Here is a 22,260-nt window from a genome sequence, read left to right on the forward strand (position 1 = left end):
ATTGGGGAACTAGACATCAGACCAAGGAATCATATTCAAAGAAAGATTTATCTGGTGAAAAGTCATCCCAGGAAAGACTGACAAAAGGTCGTCCTGAGGAGATGGTAAAAGATTGCGAGTATGGTGGCAGATTTAAGACAAAACATCAGAGGAACCTGGAAAGAGATTCAAGGCAAGTACTAATCATCCACAATACAGTGAAAGACCATGAGTTTAATACATTGCAGAGAAATTGCAGTCCGAGGCCAATTCTTGCGACACAACGAACTGTGCCTACAGAAAATATTTTCTGTCAACATAACACACGGGAAAAGACCCTCAAGAAGTTGTCTGACCTAATTAAACGTAATAGAATTGCCTCAGGGAAGGAATCTTATAAATATACTGAATGCAATAAAGCCTTTATTTACCAATCAGATATTCAGTATCCTACAATACCCAATGAAGAGAAATCCCACACATGTAATGAATATGGAGAAGACTTTAGTCAAAGGGAATACCTGATTCAACCACAGAAAAGTCATATTGGAGAGACTGATAATTATAATGAGTGTAGGAACGTCTTCAGCCAAATGGCATACTTTACTAACCTGGAGGCAATTGATACTGGAGAAGAACCCTGTAAATACAGTGACTGTGGGAAAACCTTCTCTGATGATTCATCTCTTACTAAACCTCAGAGGATTTGTATAGGAGAGAAGTCCCACAAATGTGATGAGTGTGTGAAAACTTTCAGTAACAAGTCATCTCTTATTCAACATCAGATAATTCATAGTGGGAAAAAATCCTATATATGTAATTCATTTGGAAAAACATTTCACCAGAGCACAAATCTTATAAACCATCAGAAAATTCATATAGGAAACAAACTTGATAAGCACGATGAATGTGAGAAAGCCTTTGGTCAAAATTCATCCCTTTCTGAACATGAAAGAAATCATACAAGAGGGAGAGGTTACAGTTGTAATGAACTTGGGAAAAACTTTAGCCAGAGAGGATGTCTTAGTAAACAGAGAATTAATACTGGAAAAAGCCCATGCATATTTAATGTAGGTGGAAAAGTCTTTAGCACCAGTTCATCCCTTATTCAGCATCAGGTCTCCCATACTGGGGCTAATCCTAAATGTAATACAGGTGGAAATGTTTTTGGACAGAGTGCTAGTCTTATTAAGCATCAGAAACGGGTTATAGGAGAGAAGCCTTATCATTGTGATGAATGTGGGAAAACTTTTAGCCAAGGTAGGTGCCTTATTCAACACCAGAGAATTCACACTGGAGAAAAACCGTATATTTGTAATATATGTGAGAGAGCCTTTACCCAAAGGGGAAACCTTATTAAACACAGGAGAATTCACACTGGAGAGAAACCCTATAAATGTAATGAATGTGGACAGGCCTTCAGCCAGAGTTCGTCCCTTACGGAACACCAGAGAGTTCACACTGGTGAGAAACCCTATCAATGTAATGTGTGTGGAAAAGCTTTTAGTCAAGGTAGGAGCCTTACTCAACATCAGAGAATTCATACTGGAGAGAAACCCTATAAATGTACCAAGTGTGGTAGAGCCTTTAGTCAGGGTAGGAACCTTGCCAGACACTGGAGAATTCATACTGGAGAGAAACCCTTTAAATGTAATGAATGTGGGAAAGCCTTTAATCAGAGGGAGCATCTTACTAAGCATCATAAATTTCATACCGGATAAAGTTCTTATTAACATCTTAGAAAAGTCATTAGCCCAAGTATAAACTATAGTAAAGATCCACAAATCAATACTAGAGAGAGACCTTATAAAGTAATGGATATAGGAATGGCTTAAGCCAGAATTCATCCTTACTGAATGTTAATTTTTCCTATAAAATGAAATTTCATTTTAAAATTTAATGAATGTCAAAAAATTATTTAATGAATGTCAAAAAATAATTTAATTATTCTAGAACACCAGATCTATGCAAAAAAGAAACTACATATATAATGAATGTGGAAAAGGTATCAGGATCAGCTCATCCTTTACTGCAAATCAGCATTCTTCATGCCAAAAAGCAGAAATGAAATTGCTGTAAAGCCAATTATGTTTCAGTCTTCATAATAGACTTCAAATTAGAGTTATTCTGTACACACAAGTAATTTTTGCTTTACAGAAGTGGATCTTCTGTAGACCTCTTTGTAAAGCTCTTTTTATGTGCTGCAAATTTTCCCCTCCTCACCCACTTCACTTAGCTTAAGGGCATACACAAAATAATACCTTTATGCAAGTCATAAAATGTACTAAAATGCAGACATGTTCTGTACCATGATAATAAAGGAAATGAAAGGTAAAGCTAATGAAAAAGTTTGCATAGTATTATGCAATAAAGTTTACATAATTTTGCAGTATGTTGCCCCTTCTCCATCCATTGCACCTAAATTTTCTCATTGGTGATTGGGTGCACAACTTTTTTTTATGAAGCTGTTGAATGAAAATCTTCATTAGGACTTCACTCTAATAAATCAGGTAGTAGGCTCAGGAAAAACGAGAGTTTAACTGAAGTGAGGATAAGTCTCACTTCCTTTGGGAGTTTGCTGAAAATTATGGAATTATGAAACAAACTAAGCACTAACTGAATGTAGAACCAAGTTTTTTTTTTTTGTCAAGTTCTGTGTGAGTTATAAAATTATCTGTGACAGTCCTTGTTCTCTTGGGACTTATAGTCAAACATGGTGATGTGACAGTGATGTTATAATGCAAAATAACTTTACTGCAAACTGTTCCTTTGCTACAGTTAGTCACCATCCCATCTCTTCTTTTCTCTGATCCAAATCCTGTTCCTAATTATCTACCTGGTTCATCAGCTTCCTCTTTATCCTAACAACTGCCCTTGTATTTGGAGGCTTCAGTAATAGATGCCTTCATGTGCACTGGATCATACTGGCCTCCCAGTTCTCACTTTTCCAGTTCTCTCTTAAATTCTAATGATTTCTGTCTTCTTTCCAACTTAGCCAGGTACAAGGATGTCTGTACTCTGCTTGTGACTATAACTATGATTTCTATGATCCAGAGCTCTCATTCATTGCTTAACCAGAAATTCTTACTTTTCGTCTTTACTTTGCCTCACTTTCCTAAACAGTTTTCATCCTTATCAATACCTTTCAGGCTTACATTGAAATGAAAGGGTTTTGTTGAGGACTTGCATTGGAAAGTAAATTCCAAATGAGGTTAGAATCAAAGAGGGATGGAGCTGTAAACCCATGTCTTTGAGCCCCAAGACTCCTTGGGGCCTCCTTTTCACATAGGAGGTACAGAGGGCAATAGAGTTCTTGTTTTGCCCACCTTGAATTCCCCCTGGCTCAGGCTATATTACTGGATATGAAGTTTTGAGAGTAAAGTAAAATGTTAAAGAGAAAAGCATTTTCAGAGTTCAAGAGAGTCCAGCTCATACTTGACCAGGATCCATTGCATCAGTGGGGGAGGGAGTGTTGAACATCTGTTATACGTAACTTCCTGAACTAGTGTTTTCACTGGATCGAACAGAATTGAACTGGCCTTTAGTCCCTGAAGATGACTCAATTACACTGGGCCATCTGTTTGTTCCTGAGGTGACTTCTAGAATAACTTAGCGTGTCCCCCCTGCGTAGGCTCATAGTCATTTGGTACCAGCTCTGGTCCTTAGTGTTTGGTTCTTGATTGTGTTCATGCTTGCCAACATTCTAGGAGAGGGCCATGGGGAATCCTTTTTCCTGGTATGGCATTTAGATTTCCAGAAGTGACTAAATCTACTAAGGCTCAAATTTGCAGTACACAAAGTAGTCCTGAAGTTTGTTCCTAGAAACAGGTCAGATTGATGAGGGAGGAGTTGATTATTTTTAGGAATGTGTGTTCATTGGAGGATCTTCCCCATGGACATTACTTAGGACCAATATGTGAACTGTATGAAGTGTAAAGAAATGTTGTTTATTGGACTGGGGTTTTGCCAGGAAATAGTCCACATCTTCATTATTCTTGTGTCTGCCAGAGCTTTCTCTTCTTCCTTCCAAGTTTCTGATCAGGAAGATGAATTTCATCTACGTTTAGAACAGATAGGGAGCTAAAAGGACTTTGGGAACTGAGACCATAGACTTCTTTTCTTCTGGGAGCATTAATCCCTGATCATTTCCAGGACTCCACTTCTTCCCTTTTTTTCTCTTGCAACCCACATGGCTTGGAATTTCAATGCAGTATAACAACCATTAAGCCACTACGGTGTGCAGAATATAGGGCTAGAGGCCAGGTATAAAGGTGAATGACAAAAGAGCCCCCTGGTATGGAGTTCAGAGTCTGTTGGGGGCCTGGCTTGCAAATAGCGGTGATACAGAGGGTCAGATGAATTCACAGTGATTTTCCCCTTAACTTTCAAAAAACAATCTTCAATCAACAATCTCTTATAAATGATTTCTAAATATGCACAAAGTTTGTGTGCTATCAGTGCTTTCTGTTAGAAAAATTTTTAGTCGCTAAACATATCAAGAAGAAACTTGACTTAAAAAAAATTATGGGCCAAGCTCATTATTGAATTTGAGCACAATAATATTGGCAAATTTGATAGAGCAACATAGTTTAATTGTGTTCATTACAAGCATAGTGCAAGGATAGTTCAATGTTAAGAGAATTTCCCAACATAATAAACCATATAGACAAGAAAAATCATTAAAATTATATTATTACAAAGGTATGTATACTCAGCCCTTGTTTAATATAATATTCTTTCTTGCGTATAAATGAATTTAGTTCCATCAATTCAGAAATGATTTCCAGTGATACAGATCCTACGTATCCATGGCTGCCAATCCTGTGTGATTTTTGCCCATGCTCTCCCAAAAGTTTGCCTCAGAGGATCCACCCAATGTGCTGGCAGCCTTCCTTGCTTTCTCATGACATTGTGAGAGTATTAATAGAGTACTGTTGCTGTCCACTTGTCATCCCTCATTCTTTCCATATAGAAAATCGAATATAGTTCCTTGAGGAAATCCTTTATTCTTCTTTGGAGTTTTTCATTGGTTATAGGCTGCAGCTATGTAATGCCAACTCTGTGCTCTCTTTTGGCTTCTGTGTGAAACTCATAATTAGCCCTTCAGAGACAGTGATGCTCCATTATTGTGAAGTGGCAAAGATATAGTCCATTCTGGCAAATTTCTTTTCAAATGCCTGCTTATTTTCTCCTACTGTCTTCATCAGAATGCCTTCACTTTGATTGATTTTCAAAGATTTTTGTATAGATAGAGCAGGCATATAGATCAGTAGTTAATGACTTTGTTTTTGGGTGATTAAAAGGGGAGGGCTAGGCAATTGGGGTTAAATGATTTACTTAGGAGCACACAACTAGGAAATGTCTTGAGATCACATTTGAACCCAGGTCTTTCTGACGCCAGGGCTGGTATCCACTGTGCTCCCTAGCTGACCCTAGCTAATGATCTTTTTAATCCTCTTTTGGGGGTATTTGAGATTTTTTCCATGCCTTTGAATTATTCCCCCTCTTTAAGCTATCTTCAGACCCTCAATGGCTTCACAGTTGTGTTGTATCCAGCAATATTCCTTGCTCAGATCTGACTGCTTTTCCCATCTTTGTTATCTTTGTGCAATTTCTGTCTTCTCTATAAGCACTTCTAGGGACTGTGATGTTAGTGTCTGAGTGTGGGGATTCTACTGTCCTTCATGGTGAAAATGATTTGTAGAAATGGTTTTGGCAAATCTTTCCCACTTTTTAAATTTGCTCTTGGGATGGCCGTTTCGTTGGATATCTTGCCAGCCTGTCTTTAAATTGGTTTTACCCTCCATTTCTTCATTATTGTCACTCCTTGTAAGATTTAACAAGTGAGTTTATATTTTAACTCAGTATTTCTAACTCAACCACTTTTCCATTTGGCAAGCAAGTCACGTTGCTGTCTAAGGCACTTTTGGGGCTCCTTTGGTGTTCCTGTTGCAGTTAATTTCTTTTGGTTAAACTTCTGCGTGAAATTATACTTGGTATTGATGTAATTTCTTTTGTCTTATTTCCCATTTCTAAATTTTCAATAACCTGTTTATATTCAGGATTAAATCACTCTAATTATATGCCATATCTCATTAAGGCAGCTATGTGGCTTACTGGGTCAACAGTCAGGAAGATCAAAGTTAAAATGTGACCTTTGATACTATCTGTGTAACCCCGAGCAAGTCATGTAACCTCGGCTTCAGTTTCCTCATCTGTAAAATGGGGATAACAATAGTACCTAACTCTCAGGATAGTTGAGAGGATTAACAAATAATAATTTTAAAGCACTTAGCACAATACTTGGCACATAGTAGGCACTATAGAAATGTTAACTATTATTATTCATCATTTATAGCCTTGGTCTCCCTCTAAAGAGCTGTCTCAGGGATCATTCCCTAGCCAATAACAAATGTTTTCCTGTTTTTTTAGATGTAGCCAGTTTCATTCTTGATGGCATTATTTGTTATATCCAGTGCTTCCAGGCTTTTTTTTTTTTAAGAAAGTCTTAGTTGCATAGAGAAGTAAAGCTTCTGCATAATCTGCATGTCTTTGACCTCGCTTATTCTTTCTCCTGGACTTTATTATTCCATGTATTTATCCCCATTTTCACCTTCTCTTCACTTTGCATCGAAGTTACCAAATCTTAGAGATTATCACCAATTTTATGGGAGGATCTTATATTCTTTATGGTATCTAGCACTTTGTCCTTAGCAATGGTCTTTCATGATGGCCTTTTTACAATACTCATCTTATTACTCTAAGATGACCAAATGTTCATTCAAATAAATGTTTCTTTTTACATTGTGAAAATTTTAATAAATATCATGTAAGGAGAGCTAGGCAATTGGGGTTAAGTGACTTGCCTAGGATCATACAGCTAGGAAGTATCTATGGGCAGATTTGAACCCAGGCCCTCCAGACTACAAGCCTAGAGTTCTATCCACTGAGCTACCTAGCTCCCTGACTTTATCCTACAATTTTCAGGAGAGTACACACACAAATAACTCCCAGAATAAATCCTTAGGGAATACAAATGGAAAAAGTGCCCCACAATTGGACTCTCACCATGGCACATATCTCGCCGAGTTCCCAAATGAAGTTTTAGGTTTTTCCTTCCAATATTGTTTTTATGGCCAGTTCTTGTTTTTTGAATTCATTTTCTCTGGTTTTCCAGAGAGATGCCCAAACTGAAGCATCATAACTAATGTTTTTCTTTGGAGTGTGTAAAGATGATATAAACAAATGACTGGGGTTTTACTCGACCCAGTCAGGCAAGATGGCCTTTTCAGGGCCAGAGAGTGAAAATGGCTGTTTTCATTCAGTAGGCAATCACTCTGACTCCACTTCTCAGGTAACAGGTTTATTGTGGGCGTTGTTATTGTTGTTGAGAATGGGGAAAGGTATGTGGGCTGTGGATTTCCCCTAACTACTAATAAAGTTATCTATATCCCACCATCTGACTCTTCACAGAGTCTCTTTGGCCCTCAGCTGACCCAAAGCTATGCTCTCTATTCTCTCTACCTTAATTCTCCCCTTCTGTAACACTAAATGAATACACAAATCTTTCTGTCTATGATTACTAATATACCAGAAACAAATCTTAAAATTTTCCATTAAACATAATTTTAACCATAGCTTTTACAAGAAACTTCATTTAAGGAATAAACCTTCTAATGCAGTTTAAAACTCTAGTTTGAACCAATTCAAACCCCCTTATCTTAGGTTCTATACTAATTCTTAACCCTATAGTTAAATTATTACCTTCATTTTATAACTAATTTCCTTATCCTACTTTGTACGTGGTCTTTCTACATATATGATACATACAAGAAATACTTCCATAATTACAAGAGTTTTATGTTACAAATATGTATAGATATATATAAATCTATGTACATATATCTACAAAGTATATCTTACTATCATCATTTTTCCAATTCTTTCTATGCTCTATGACTATTTATACATTTTGGATCATGTTTTCCATCAGAAAGACTCCTACTTATCTACATGGGGTCAACAAAATATATACATAATATTTTGTGAATCATGTAGTCTATTTTGTGTAGTGTTAGATGTGATACTTACAGATGTTCTTCAGAAATCCACTTCACATGTTGCCTGATGGAAATCTCTTCTCTCTTCCCGGTTACATGCATGTTGCATATCCTAACATGTCAATGTGTATACCTGATTTTCAGCGCACTGTCTCACATATGTCTTGTTCCCCATCTATCTGCTTCATGTTTACCAATTTTCACTGTGTGCTCTTTTTATTGTCTTTTCTGTCCTTTCATTTCCAAAGTCTCTGTTTTCTTTCTGCTCTTGCAGCTTTCCTTTGAGCTTTTCCTCTGCACTGGTATATCTTCTGCTAGAAATGCTCCCTCATGGGCTTTTTGACTGATGTTTCTCAGCTTTTGTCTTCTGCTGGATAACTTTCAGGTACTTTTTCCTGTCTCCTAATTCTGTTTCTGCCTGATTCCTTTTCTCATTTTCATCTTTCTCATCCCTATTTTTACTTTGATCTTCCTCATCTTTGTGAGCTTTTTGGATTTTCACGTTGGAACAGTGAAACCATGCATCTTTCCCTATGACTTTTGTAGATGATGGAATTGTGAGCAAAACTTCATAGGGGCCCACCCATTTCTCTTCTATAGCTGATTGTCTAGTAAAGTTTTTTACATACACTTTGTCTTCAGGTCTTATACTGTGCAAAGAATAATCCAGAGGGATAGTCTATTGGATTACATCCATTTCATGTAGCTCTCCAAGTCTGGTTTGCAGTGATTTTATGTAAAGCTGCCAGCTGACAATCTCCTAACATAGTTATGAAACTAGGTTGACACATTTTGGCTTGTAATGGGGCATGTCCATACAGCATCTCAAATGGAAAAAGATGCAAATCTCCCCTTGGTCTTGTTCTTATGTAGAAAAGTACTAGAGGTTGTATTTCAATCCATTTTCGATGAATCTCTGAACAGACCTTCCCTATCAAAGTTTTGATTTCTCTGTTAATCTTTCTCCCTGTCCAGAGCTCTGTGGATGGTAAGGAGTATGAAAACTGGCTTTGATACTGTAATATAATTAGGAAAGGGGAGAATGGGAATGGAGCCTCTTCCTTTTAAGGCAGGGACAGAGTGAGGAGGTGATGTTGATAAGCCAAGGGAGAGGAGGATGGGTTTGTCTTTACTCCCTAAGCTCTCCCTTGACAATCCCTCTCCCCTCCCCCCATGGCAGCCTTAACTCCTAACTGCTAGGTTCTTTGAGTGTGGTGGTAAGCCTCTTTCTTTCTGGGGAAAGAAATGTCACTTCTCTCCCCCTCAATCTCAGGATTCTCTCTAGTAAAGGCTAGAGTCAGTCTCTGGGTCCTATTAACTGAATTTATTTGAGGGAAACAGGGCAGGAAAAAGGGTAGGAAATTGAGGTTCAAGAGAGAAGGAGGGAGAAGGGTTCACAAGCTGTCTAATACCCTTCCCCCCTCCAAAGTCAGGCAGATCAGGTGTTGGTCAACCTGAACCCTTTGGGATCAGCGTAAGGAACCCTGATTTTCTGGCTACACGAGTGCCCCCAAGTTCAAGGTTCAAAGAAGTTGGTGGAGTTCTTCTTTGTGGACAGCTTATATTTCAATTCCTGTCCACTGGCTTGTCTTCTTGAGAGGATTTTGGGGTCAGGAATCACAAGGAGAGAGATAACTGAGTTGGAGATTTAGCCAGAGCCTACTTCTATGGTGTGTTTCCGGACAAGTCTCTCTCCAACTGCCTGGATCAGCTCACTCCCCCCTCTCTCTTCAAAGTTCTGTGTTCCTTTCTGCCCATCCCCCACTGCTGTAGAATCCTGCAGCTCTTCCAAGTTTATTTTCCTCCCAAGATCTCAAACCTCTTACAATACCCAAATTTTCATATATTTGTTTCAAAATGGACTGTGAGAAGTGTGATCTATGGTTTGAGTCCACAAAAGTTGGCACTCCAAACCCAAGTATTATCTCCTTCAATAGTACTTTTTCTACAAATGCTGCATTGTTCTTAATAGCTGGAAACTCTTCTGGCCACCTCCTGAGTCTATCAACTATTACCAGACAATACTTAAACTCTCTAGCTTTAGGCATGGCGATGAAATCCATTTGTATGCTTTCAAAAGGAGTAAAGGCTAACTATTGTCCTCCAAGACCTCTCTTCTTTTTCTTTTTTTTTTTTAACTCTTACCTTCCATCTTGGAATCAATACTGTGTATTGGTTCCAAGGCAGAAGAGTGGTAAGGGTTAGGCAATGGGGGTTAAGTGACTTGCCCAGGATCACACAGCTGGGAAGTGTCTGAGTCCAAATTTGAACCCAGGACTTCCCATCTCTGGGTCTGGTTCTCATTCCACTGAGCCACCCAGCTGCCCCCAAGACCTCTCTTCTTAAACAGCCCTTGATTGTATCTCATACAAATGTTTCATTTTTCACAGACTTTAATAGCAATTGATGAAATTCCAGGCACCAGCCAAAATCTCTGGATATATCTACCATAGGCGGGGTCCCAAAGTGTCCTTCTCATGTATAGAGTTGCCCACATGATAAAAACAAATTTTAGGCAAAATGGATTTCTCTGTGTCTGCAAACCAGATCCCTCTAATCTCCTTGGCACCAAAGTTCTTTATCCATGTTTGGACTTCCAAATCATTGTAAGCATTTGTTAGATCTGCTTCACCAATGATTGAAAGGCTTAGAACATGCATTGGTCTTTTTCTTGTGGCATATTTTGCAGTCACATCTTCCCTTTGATTTCTGCTAGACACAGAGTGTGTCCCAAAGCTATGAACCCAGCAGTGGATTACAGCAACTTCTTTAGGCAGTTGTATTGCTTCTAGAAGTTCTGCAAAGACTTTGGCATAGGCTGTCTCCTTTCCTGCACTGGTTAGAAATCCTCTGTTCTTCCAGATTTCCCTGGTCACATGTATCACACTGTAATAAAGGAGGTTTGGGATATTAAAATAAAGATCCTATCCACTGTCTCAGATGATTTTTCAGTGGAGTTCACAAGGAGTTTCCGGAGAAGGATCTGAATATGGGAGAGAGTAGGAGCTTGAATGAGTTAGCACTTACTCTTCTTTTACTCTTCCTGAGAGAGGCTGCTGTAAAGGTATATTGAGGTTCCCTGAGGAGAAAGGGTGGTGGAGAGTTGAAGATAGGTCTCCCCTACCAAATAAACCCAAAGGTAACCCCAGATTCCCTGGCCAGAGAGGATCTGGAGACAAGCCTCGATGGAAGCTTTGCCTCTGCATGGCTCTTTGTTGATCTTAATTCAGATATCTTCTCAAATATAAACCAAGGAGCTTGACAAATCTGACTGCGGTTTATAAGTTTTAATGATGAAACTAAAGGCAAGTTGGGAGCTGGAAAGTGGGACTTGGTATCCCTAATGGTATCCTGATATGGTCTTTCACCTAGGCAGCTTAATTAGGAGACCTAGGTTTCTCTGTCCCGATCCCCAACTAAATAAATTCAAACTATTTACTATAGTTATCTAGCCTAAAGAATCTATAAACAGATAGGTGCAAGAGGGCTGGAGGGGAAAGGATCTGGGCTCTCTCCTCAGTGAGTCCATGGCCCCCTTTCAGGGTTTGAGGGACCTTCTCCTCAGTAGAGATGTTGTCGGAGAGATTCAACAGATGATGGCTCTGCAGAAGAACTTGAATATTGACACAGGATATACTCTTATGGCTCTCGATAAGATCCTCAGCTAGGAAACACATCCAGCCTGGTCAAGGTCTCAGGTCAAAGGGCCCAGAATTCCATATAGATCTTTCTCAGGTCACTTTTCCTTTCCTAGCATGCCTTGTTCTCCAAACGAACATTTCTGCCACTCACCCCTGATGCAAAGATTCCAATTTCCTCAATTGCACTGATCTAATTACAGCTCCAAATGCATATCTGGAGTCTATGAAAATGTTTACTCTCATGCCTTTCCCTATTACAGGTGGTAATGATTATTCATGAAGTAGACACCGATGCTTCTTAGAGGATGGTATTTGATGGTCTAAAGGAGCTAGTTGAGGAGGAGTTGAGGTGTTGAATGGTAGAAGCCTAGATGAAGTGGCTCCTACTCTCTCTCTTATACTTGCTGGGCTGAACTATCAAGGGGTGCTACCCAAGAAATTGGGATTCCCCTGTTATGAGAGGGTGGTGGTAAGATGAAGGAAAGTCTCCCCTATCAGATGATGTAAGGGATATCCCCAAATTACCTTGAATGAGACGGCCAGAAGGATACGTCTCCCTCGAGTCTTCTAACTCAACAGGGGAGGGTATTGATCTGCCCCCCCCCCCCCCCCCCCCGTTATGGCTGATCTGTAGCCTCAACGAGCTGCTTTCCCCTAGCCGCTTGAATAAGCCTCTTGAAATTATCTGGCTGCGAGTAAAATGATTTAATGGACAAGGAATATATGGAAAGATGGGGAGCTGGGTTGAGGAAATCATGGTCCCGGATTTCTAACCCCAAGAGGTCCTTGGTTCTGGCAGCTACAAAGCTAAATCCAGAGTTTCACCACCCCTTCCCTCTATCTCTCACTCCTAATTTAGTACTAATAGAGCCAAGGAATAAACAGAGCAGGTGCAATAGGCCAAGGGAGGGTGTGGCCCTCTCTGGCTGAGAGTCTTAGACCCTCACAGTTCCAAAGAGACTTGACACTAGTAGATATTATCCAAAGTACAATGATGGTGAAATACTCTTCAGCAGAAATCCTGGAGCTGAACATTTGGAAATCTTTAGTCAGGCTCTTGGCAAATCTCTGGTGAGACGAGTCGCTTCTGCCCACCTTGAGATCTCAACACCAAAAACCCCGAGTTCCTCTTGGAGCTCCCCCAGGTTAACCTTCTTCTCCCATGATCCTCTGTTACCTCTTCTTTCAATGTTCCATCTTTTCCTTTGCAACCTGCCCTTACAATTCCTGCTTTTTGTTTTGTGTGACTTTCTAAAAGTCACACCGGGTTAAACTTATGGGAAATTAGTAAGCTCTAAACCTAACTAATGTTTCCATTCCTCAAATAACAAATCCATATCTTACCCTTTCTATCTAGTCTAAGCTAAAGCTACTTCCAAGGATGGAAAGTTTTGGGAAGGGAAGATTTCTTTGGCTTACATAAAATTTCAATGTTTAAAACGGGTTCAATACAGTATTTCATATAACAATACTTAATCATCTAATCTAACTAATGCAACAATGTTCTTATTCCTATTTTGTTTAAACCATGTTAACTATCTATTAGCTAACACAATATTATCTTATCACTCACCTTCCTCTGTTCCGTAACTATATATTTCTGGCTAATAGAGTTTTACTGCCTTACTCAACTGTCACAGCCTGTCTTACTTATACTGATGCTTAAGCGGTCCGTATTCTGGCTAGCTAGGTACAGAATTTCCCCAAGTCCCTGGTTTATGCTTTCCCTGTTTCTATGACTATGCTCTCTATGTATTGTTACATTATATAACCATATCGCTAACCCTATAGTTATTTTTTAAACTATGGTACATCATTTATACTTTTTACAACATTGACATATATACAGTTTATATACCTAGCCCTTGCTTTGGTGTTGGTCAAACTGAAAACCTGCCGATCTTTTTATTTGATTAAGACCTTATCAGACTTAATATTTCCATATGTACATATTTACACTTTGTGCACGTGGACACCTGTTTACTCAGGGGCCTAAAAGATCAATTCGTGTTGTGTATGTGTTCCATTTATGTGTGATGGATGCTCTGAGTTGCTTGTTGTCCCTTTGTCTACAAGTTGACTGAAGATCTCAGCTTCAATTTGGCTGTGTTGCATACAATTTCCCGTAAGTGTGAAGTTGTTTTGTTTTGTTTTTTGTTGTTATCAGCTCAACACTTTATGTATAGTCCTTCTCCTGTTATCTCTTCATGCTTGTAGGTGAAATGAAGCAGGAGTTGGAGGTTACTTCTACAGAGAAAGAAAGGAGATTTTCTCTCTCCTTTCTCAAGGGATATTTTAACAGACTGTATCCCTTGAGCGCTAATGGGAGCACGAGCTGAGGGGAAAAGTTGACACTTCCCCTGCCAGCAGTTTCTGAGGAAGACTTCTGTTTGCCTCCTCAATGGAGTTGTGTGGCAGGCTTAGTCTGGGTTTGCCCCAGAAAGAGACCAGACTCAATCTTTGAGTCTTGCCTCCAGTCACCCAACCTCCCAGGTATTGAGGAAATTCAAACCCCAAATCAGACTTGAATACTAAGGTTTTAGTTGAGGGATAGGGTAATGGGTTGAAGGAGAAAGGGGAAAGGCTGCCCTGTCAGGTTGTACACAGAGTCGCTGTTCAAGAGGGTGATGCCCATGGCCACAAATGCCTCAGCCCCTTTCCACAAACTGACTGCTCTTTTTAACCCTCTGCTATTTGTTATTCTTTTTTTTTGTCCTTCCTTTTCTTTTTTTTAAATTTTATAATATTTTATTTGATCATTTCCAAGCATTATTCATTAAGGACAAAGATCATTTTCTTTTCCTCCCCCCCAACCCCCATAGCTGACTCGTGATTCCACTGGGTATCACATGTGTTCTTGATTCGAACCCATTGCCATGTTGTTAGTATTTGCATTAGAGTGTTCGTTTAGAGTCTCTCCTCTGTCATGTCCCCTCAACCGCTGTAGTCAGGCCGTTGCTTTTCCTCAGTGTTTTTACTCCCACAGTTTGTCCTCTGCTTATGAATAGTGTTTTTTTCTCCTGGATCCCTGCAGATTGTTCAGGGACATTACACCGCCACTAATGGAGAAGTCCATTACGTTCAATTATACCACAGTGTATTAATCTCTGGGTACAATGTTTTCCTTCTTCTGCTCCTCTCATTCTGCATCACTTCCTGGAGGTCGTTCCAGTCTCCATGGAATTCCTCCACTTTATTATTCCTTTTAGCACAATAGTATTCCATCACCAACATAAACCACAATTTGTTCAGCCATTCCCCAATTGATGGGCATCCCCTCATTTTCCAATTTTTGGCCACCACAAAGAGCGCAGCTATGAATATTCTTGTACAGGTCTTTTTCTCCATTATCTCTTTGGGGTAAAACCCAGCAGTGCTATGGCTGGATCAAAGGGTAGACATTCTTTTGTCGCCCTTTGGGCATAGTTCCAAATTGCCCTCCAGAATGGTTGGATCAGTTCACAACTCCACCAGCAATGAATTAATGCCCCTACTTTGCCACATCCCCTCCAGCATTCATTACTTTCCTTTGCTATCATGTTAGCCAATTTGCTAGGTGTGAGGTGATACCTCAGAGTTGTTTTGATTTGCATCTCTCTGATTATAAGAGATTTAGAACACTTTTTCATGTGCTTATTAATAGTTTTGATTTCTTTATCTGAAAACTGCCTATCCATGTCCCTTGCCCATTTATCAATTGGAGAATGGCTTGGTTTTTTGTACAATTGATTTAGCTCTTTATAAATTTGAGTAATTAAACCTTTGTCAGAGGTTTCTATGAAGATTTTTTCCCAATTTGTTGTTTCCCTTCTGATTTTAGTTACATTGGTTTTGTTTGTACAGAAGCTTTTTAATTTGATGTAGTCAAAATTATTTATTTTACATTTTGTGATTCTTTCTATGTCTTGCTTGGTTTAAAAGTCTTTCCCCTCCCAAAGGTCTGACATGTATGCTATTCTGTGTTTACCCAATTTACTTATGGTTTCCTTCTTTATGTTTAAGTCATTCACCCATTTTGAATTTATCTTGGTGTAGGGTGTGAGGTGTTGATCTATTCCTAATCTCTCCCACACTGTCTTCCAATTTTCCCAGCAGTTTTTATCGAATAGTGGATTTTTGTCCCAATAGCTGGGATCTTTGAGTTTATCGTATACTGTCTTGCTGAGGTCGCTTGATCCTCCTTTCTGTCTCTTAGCCAGTACCAAATTGTTTTGATGACTGCTGCTTTGTAATATAGTTTAAGGTCTGGGACTGCAAGGCCCCCATCATTTGTGTTTTCTTTTTCATTATTTCCCTGGATATCCTTGATCTTTTGTTATTCCAAATGAACTTTGTTATTTCTAAATAACAAATTTTTTCTAAAATCAGTAAAGAAATTTTTTGGGAGTTCAATGGGTATGACACTAAATAGATAAATAAGTTTGGGTAGGATGGTCGTTTTTATTATATTGGCTCATCCTATCCATGAGCAGTTAATGTTTTTACAATTGCTCAAGTCTAGTTTTAGTTGTGTGGAGAGTGTTTTGTAGTTGTGTTCATATAGTTCCTGTGTTTGTCTCGGGAGGTAGATTCCTAGGTATTTTATTTTGTCTAAGGTGATTTTGAATGGGATTTCTCTTTCTAGTTCTTGCTGCTGAACTGTGTTGGAGATATATAGAAATGCTGATGACTTATGTGGGTTTATTTTGTATCCTGCAACTTTGCTAAAGTTGTTGATTATTTCAATTAGCCTTTTGGTTGAATCTCTAGGATTCTTTAAGTAGACCATCATGTCATCTGCAAAGAGTGATAACTTGGTCTCCTCCTTGCCTATTTTAATGCCTTCAGTTTCTTTTTCTTCTCTAATTGCTACTGCTAGTGTTTCTAGTACAATGCCAAATAGTAGAGGTGATAATGGGCATCCTTGTTTCACTCCTGATCTTATTGGGAATGCATCTAGTTTATACCCATTGCAGATGATATTAGCTGATGGTTTTAGATATATACTGTTTATTATATTTAGGAATGACCCTTCTATTCCTATGCTTTCTAGTGTTTTTAATAGGAATGGGTGTTGTATATTTTATCAAAGGCTTTTTCTGCATCTATTGAGATAATCATGTGGTTCTTGTTGGTTTGCTTGTTGATGTGGTCAGTTATGTGGATGGTTTTCCTAATATTGAACCAGCCCTGCATCCCTGGTATAAATCCTACTTGATCATGTTGGATGATCCTTCTGATCACTTGCTGGAGTCTTTTTGCTAGTATCCTATTTAAGATTTTTGCATCTATATTCATTAGGGAGATTGGTCTGAAGTTTTCTTTCTCTGTTTTTGACCTGCCTGGTTTTGGAATCAGTACCATGTTTGTGTCATAAAAGGAGTTTGGTAGAACTCCCTCTTTGCTTATTATGTCAAATAGTTTGTATAGTATTGGGATTAACTGTTCTCTGAATGTTTGATAGAATTCACTGGTGAATCCATCAGACCCTGGGGATTTTTTCTTAGGAAGTTCTTTGATGGATTGTTGGATTTCATTTTCTGATATGGGATTATTTAAGAATTCTATTTCTTCTTCTGTTAGTCTAGGCAGTTTGTATTTTTTGTATATATTCATCCATATCACCTAAATTGGTGTATTTATTGCCATATAATTGGGCAAAGTAATTTTGAATGATTGCTTTAATTTCCTCTTCATAGGGGGTGATGTCCCCCTTTTCATCTTTGATGCTGTTAATTTGCTTTTCTTTCTTCCTTTTTTAAATTAGATTGATCAGTACTTTGTCTATTTTGTTTGTTTTTTCAAAGTACCAGCTTCTTGTCTTATTTATTAAATCAATAGTTCTATCACTTTCGATTTTATTAATTTCTCCCTTAATTTTTAGGATTTCTAGTTTGGTTTTCTGCTGGGGGTTTTTAATTTGATCGCTTTTGAGTTTTTTTATTTGCATTTCCAATTGATTGATCTCTGCTCTCCCTAATTTGTTAATATATGCACGCAGGGATATGAATTTACCTCTGATTACTGCTTTGGCTGCATCCCAAAAGCTTTGAAAGGATGTCTCGCCATTGTCATTTTCCTTGATGAAATTATTAATTGTTTCTATGATTTCTTCTCTAACTAAATGATTTTAGAGTATCATATTGTTTAATTTCCAATTAGTTTTTGATTTGGTTTTCCATGTACCATTACTGATCATTATTTTTATTGCCTTGTGATCTGAAAAGGCTGCATTTATTATTTCTGCTTTTCTGCATTTGTGTGCCATGTTTCTGTGACCTAATGTATGGTCAATCTTTGTGAATGTGCCATGTGGTGCTGAGAAGAAGGTGTATTCCTTTTTATCCCTATTTATTTTTCTCCATATGTCTATTAATTCTAATTTTTCTAAGATTTCATTCACTTCTTTTACCTCTTTCTTATTTATTTTTTGATTTGATTTATCTAAATTTGATAATGGTTGGTTTAAGTCTCCCACTAATAGGGTTTTACTGTCTATTTCTTCCTTCAATTCTCCTAGTTTCTCCATTAGAAATTTGGGTGCTATATTATTTGGTGCATACATGTTGATTAGTGATATTTTCTCATTATCTAAAGTCCCTTTTAACAAAATATAATTACCTTTCCTATCCCTTTTGATCAGGTCTATTTTTGCTTTGGCTTTATCAGGTATCATGATTGCCACTCCTGCCTTCTTTCTGTCAGTTGAGGCCCAGAAGGTCTTACTCCATCCTTTAATTCTGACCTTGTGGGTGTCTACCCGCCTCATGTGTGTTTCTTGAAGACAACATATGGTAGGGTTTTGGATTCTAATCCATTCTGCTATTCGTCTACATTTTATGGGTGAGTTCATCCCACTCATGTTCAAAGTTATGACTGTCACTTGTGGACTCCCTGGCATTTTGATATCCTTCCCTAATTCTAACCTTTCTTCTTCAACTCTACCTTTTAGTCCAGTGATGTATGTTAAATCAGTCCCCCTTGTCTCCTCCCTTGATATGTTTCCCTTTCTAGTCCCTCCCTTTTTTGTGTTCCCTTCCCCCTACCCCCCTTGGTTTTCCCTTCTCCCTTCCCTTGTTGAGTAAGATAGAATTCACGATCCCAATGGATCTGGATGTTCTTCCCTCTTAGAGTTGATTTCCCTGAGAGTAAGGTTTAAGTAAAAACTCTCTTCCTCTCCTTCTTATAGGAGTTTTCTTCCCCTCCCCTTCCCATGTGAATCTTTGTGTGAGAAAGGTTATTCTATTTGGTCTTTCTTTTCCCCCTATTTACACATTACATTTCCCCCACATGTTAGTATATATAGATTGATATAAATGTAGTCCTTATAGAAGAGAGTTTGAGTAAAAGAAAAAGATAACATTTTTCTCCTTTTCCCTTTCCTTCATATTTATTACCTTTTCAGGTATTCCATGCTCTTTGTTTTTCAATATCGAACTTTCCACAGAGCTCTGGTCTTTTCTTTGCAAAAACTTGGAAATCTTCTATTTTGTTGAATGCCATACGTTCCCTTGGAAGTATATAGTCAGTTTTGATGGATAGCTGATTCTTGGTTGAAGGCCCAGCTCTCTTGCCTTTCTGAAAATCATGTTCCATGCCTTATGGTCATTCAGAGTGGAACTTGCAAGGTCTTATGTGACCCTGATTGGCATTCCTTTATATCTAAATTGTCTTTTTCTGGCTTCTTGTAAGATTTTTTCTTTTGCTTGAAAGCTTTAGAATTTGGCAATTACATTCCTGGGAGTTGTCTTTTGGGGATTTAGTGTAGAGGGTGTTCTGTGAACTCTTTCAATGTCTGTATTGCCCTCTTGTTCTAGGATCTCTGGGCAATTTTCTTTGATTATATCTTGTATTACGATGTCGAGTTTGCTGTTTATTTCTGGCTTTTCTGGTAGTCCAATTATTCTTAAATTGTCTCTTCTCCCTCTATTTTCCAAGTCTATGACCTTGTCAGTGAGATATTTTATGTTCTCTTCTAATTTCTTGGTCTTTTGGCTTTGCTTTATTAATTCTTGCTTGTTGTCTTTGAGTTGCCTAATTCTGACCTTTAAAGCCTGGTTTTCCTTTTCACTTTGGTCAAACTGGTTTTGTAGATGCATGAATTCCTTTTGCATTATTTCCCACTTTTCCTCCCAGAAGGCTTCCATCTTTTTGATCCTTTCCAATTCAGATTCTTCATGGGTTTGTGGAGAGTTTCCATTTCCTTTGGAAGGTTTCGGAGCATTTTCTTGTGTTTCCTCTTCTATCTCCTCTGTATTTCGTATTTTTGCTCCATAAAATGTGTCCAAAGTCGCCCCCTTCTTCTTGTTTTTCTTGGAATTTTGGGGCTTTTGTGCTTCTGTGGAGTTTGCCATCTCTATCTGAGTGGGGAGGACTAGCTTTTCTTATCTCTGTCTGGTGTTCAGAGGTTTTAGCCCTAGGCAGATTGTCCGTTCTATGCAGTTGTTGTTCTGTCTTCCCCGGGAAGCCAGGAATTGCTGGTGTTTCTGTGTTACTGCCCTCCTCAGTTCCCTCCTGATGCTTCTCAGTTGCCTTACTTCCATGCTCTGAGCCTGGCTTGGCTCTTTCCTCGGGGTGTTTGTTTCTGTGCCTTAGCCAGCCAGAAGAGCCAGCACTCTGAGTGGGGAGGGGCCACGGCTTCCTGGAGCTCAGAGGGCTCCTGATAGGATTACCTTTCCCTGGGTTGAACTGAGTATGCCCTGAGGCAGGGACCTTCCGCGAGACTCGGATGGAAGGATCCAGCCAGGGGGTTACAAGCTCTCCCCGTCTCTCTCTGTTTCCCTGCTGTCTGTGTTGGGTGCCCCCTTGTCTGAGTCAGGTTGTTTTCAGGAAGCAGCCTTCAGAATAGCCGGCCCTGAGGCTCTGAGGTTCCCTCTGCTGCCTTGGACTCAGCGCTCTGGGTTGGGGGGAATGGGTCCTGGGACCTTCCTTCTGCCTGTCCCTTAGATCCGAGTGATCTCGGGTTCTGGCTTTGGGGGGCCGTACCTTTTGATCCAGGTCCAGGAGGAGGATTCCCAGGGTCTATGCTGTTGTTCGTTTTGAATTTCGGTGCCCTAGGAGCATATAGTTTGAGTTCGGTAGGGAAGGGTTTCCGGAGATCTGAACTTTAGCTTTCTCTAAGCCACCATCTTGACCTGAAGTCTATTTGTTATTCTAAGAGCTGAATCATAAAACAGTTTAGGGAAGGCAAAGGAGAGGACCAAGAGGAGCCAGGAGGCTGGTGTTATGTTTGAGAGAGTCGAAGCCAAAGACTTCATCTGGGTCAGTTATTCTTGATGGCAGGTGAAGGAAAACAGCAGGAAGATGTCGTTGTCAGAAACAGCTTTGGGATCAAAGGCAGGAAAACAAGGTCTTCTTCTTGTGGCTTTGAGGGGGTGGTCCCTCAGCCACTCAGAAAGTGAATGTGTTAGCTTCTAGTCCTGAGTTAGAAGCCCTGGGGCTCACCAGAATCTTCCTCAGCCAATGGTTCTCTTCCACAATCCTTTGCTGTCCAAACTGTCACCTTAGTGCCTGTCAGTCAAAACTGCAGATTCCAACAAAGATCCCCTTGCCATCCTTACAAATCCCACTTCTTGTTATGTGCATTCTAAGCCAAAGAAGCACTGGGATTATTTAATCTAAAATTTAATCCTTAAATGTAATTCTTGCTATCTAATGTTCTTATCCCACCCCCAAAAAACAAATCTCTTTCTAAACCCATTTTTACACTTAACTACCACTAAATCTAAGAAGGATTTATGGAAAGCTGGGATAGGAGAGACATGTATGGGGGGGTATAATTTGAACATTTGAGAAAAACAGGTTTTGGACAAACATTCTCCCTAACAATTTGTAACAATCAATTTATTGCAAGTTGGCAACAATTTTCTATTGCTACTTTTCTTGAACCATGTAAATCTTGCAAAAGTTAATACTATTCTGTCTTATTGATAGTCTTATACCTATCTAATACAATATTTGTTATCTTACTTTCTTTGTTCTGTCTTATTTCCTACTCTGTCCTTCATTTCTGACTCTGAGTTTTTTTAACTTCCCTAATTCCCTAGCTACTCTGTCCCTAATCTGGCATCATCCAATATATTTTACGTTACATACTGTTATTGCTATCTTATTCCTAAGTCTATTGGTGGTAGTAATTTATGATCCATGTAATTTTCACTGTATAACATTTACATACTGTGTTTCTGTTTCCCTTATATTGGTTGGAGTTATTATAAACTGGTCTTCTCCCATTCCCCTGGTCATACTGTGCCTTCTGTGGGCCCAAGCCTGTTGCAAAGGAAGCAACGTTTGGGAGTTGCCTGCCTGCTCTGTTGGAATTGAGGGCTAGGCTGTTTAAAGGTTTGCGAAGATTGGATTTGGCTCTCCTGATTGTAACATTGAAGGTACTTAGCTCTTCCTTGATTGTGAAGATTAAATTGTAATCCCCTGTCTATTTTTAGATTTTAATCCCCAAAATGTAAAACACAGTACTTAAAGTTGAGTGGAAATCTACCCATTTTGGATTTTAACCACAAAAATGTGTGAACACTCATTTCATACATTGAGTGAGAGGTCTGTGACTCACGTGTGAAAGAATGGGCAGTCCTGGAGTGGAGCAT

At 39.0% G+C, this 22,260-nt stretch overlaps 1 protein-coding gene across 5 annotated transcripts in view; it reads left to right on the plus strand.

Moving 5' to 3' along the window:
- The window catches only part of LOC100016469 (zinc finger protein 260-like), a 47,165-nt gene that overhangs the window by 18,436 nt on the left and 6,469 nt on the right, over window positions 1–22,260 (plus strand). For all 5 annotated transcript variants that reach the window (XM_056796929.1, XM_007492191.3, XM_016422323.2 and 2 more), the window contains exon 6: window positions 1–22,260. This exon is cut by the window's right edge and continues 6,469 nt beyond it. In XM_056796929.1, the coding sequence (XP_056652907.1) occupies window positions 1–1,700 (1,700 nt within the window). In that variant the 3' untranslated portion in view covers window positions 1,701–22,260.

This window comes from Monodelphis domestica, chromosome 4 (genome assembly GCF_027887165.1).
Source record: "Monodelphis domestica isolate mMonDom1 chromosome 4, mMonDom1.pri, whole genome shotgun sequence".
Taxonomy (NCBI): domain Eukaryota; kingdom Metazoa; phylum Chordata; class Mammalia; order Didelphimorphia; family Didelphidae; genus Monodelphis; species Monodelphis domestica.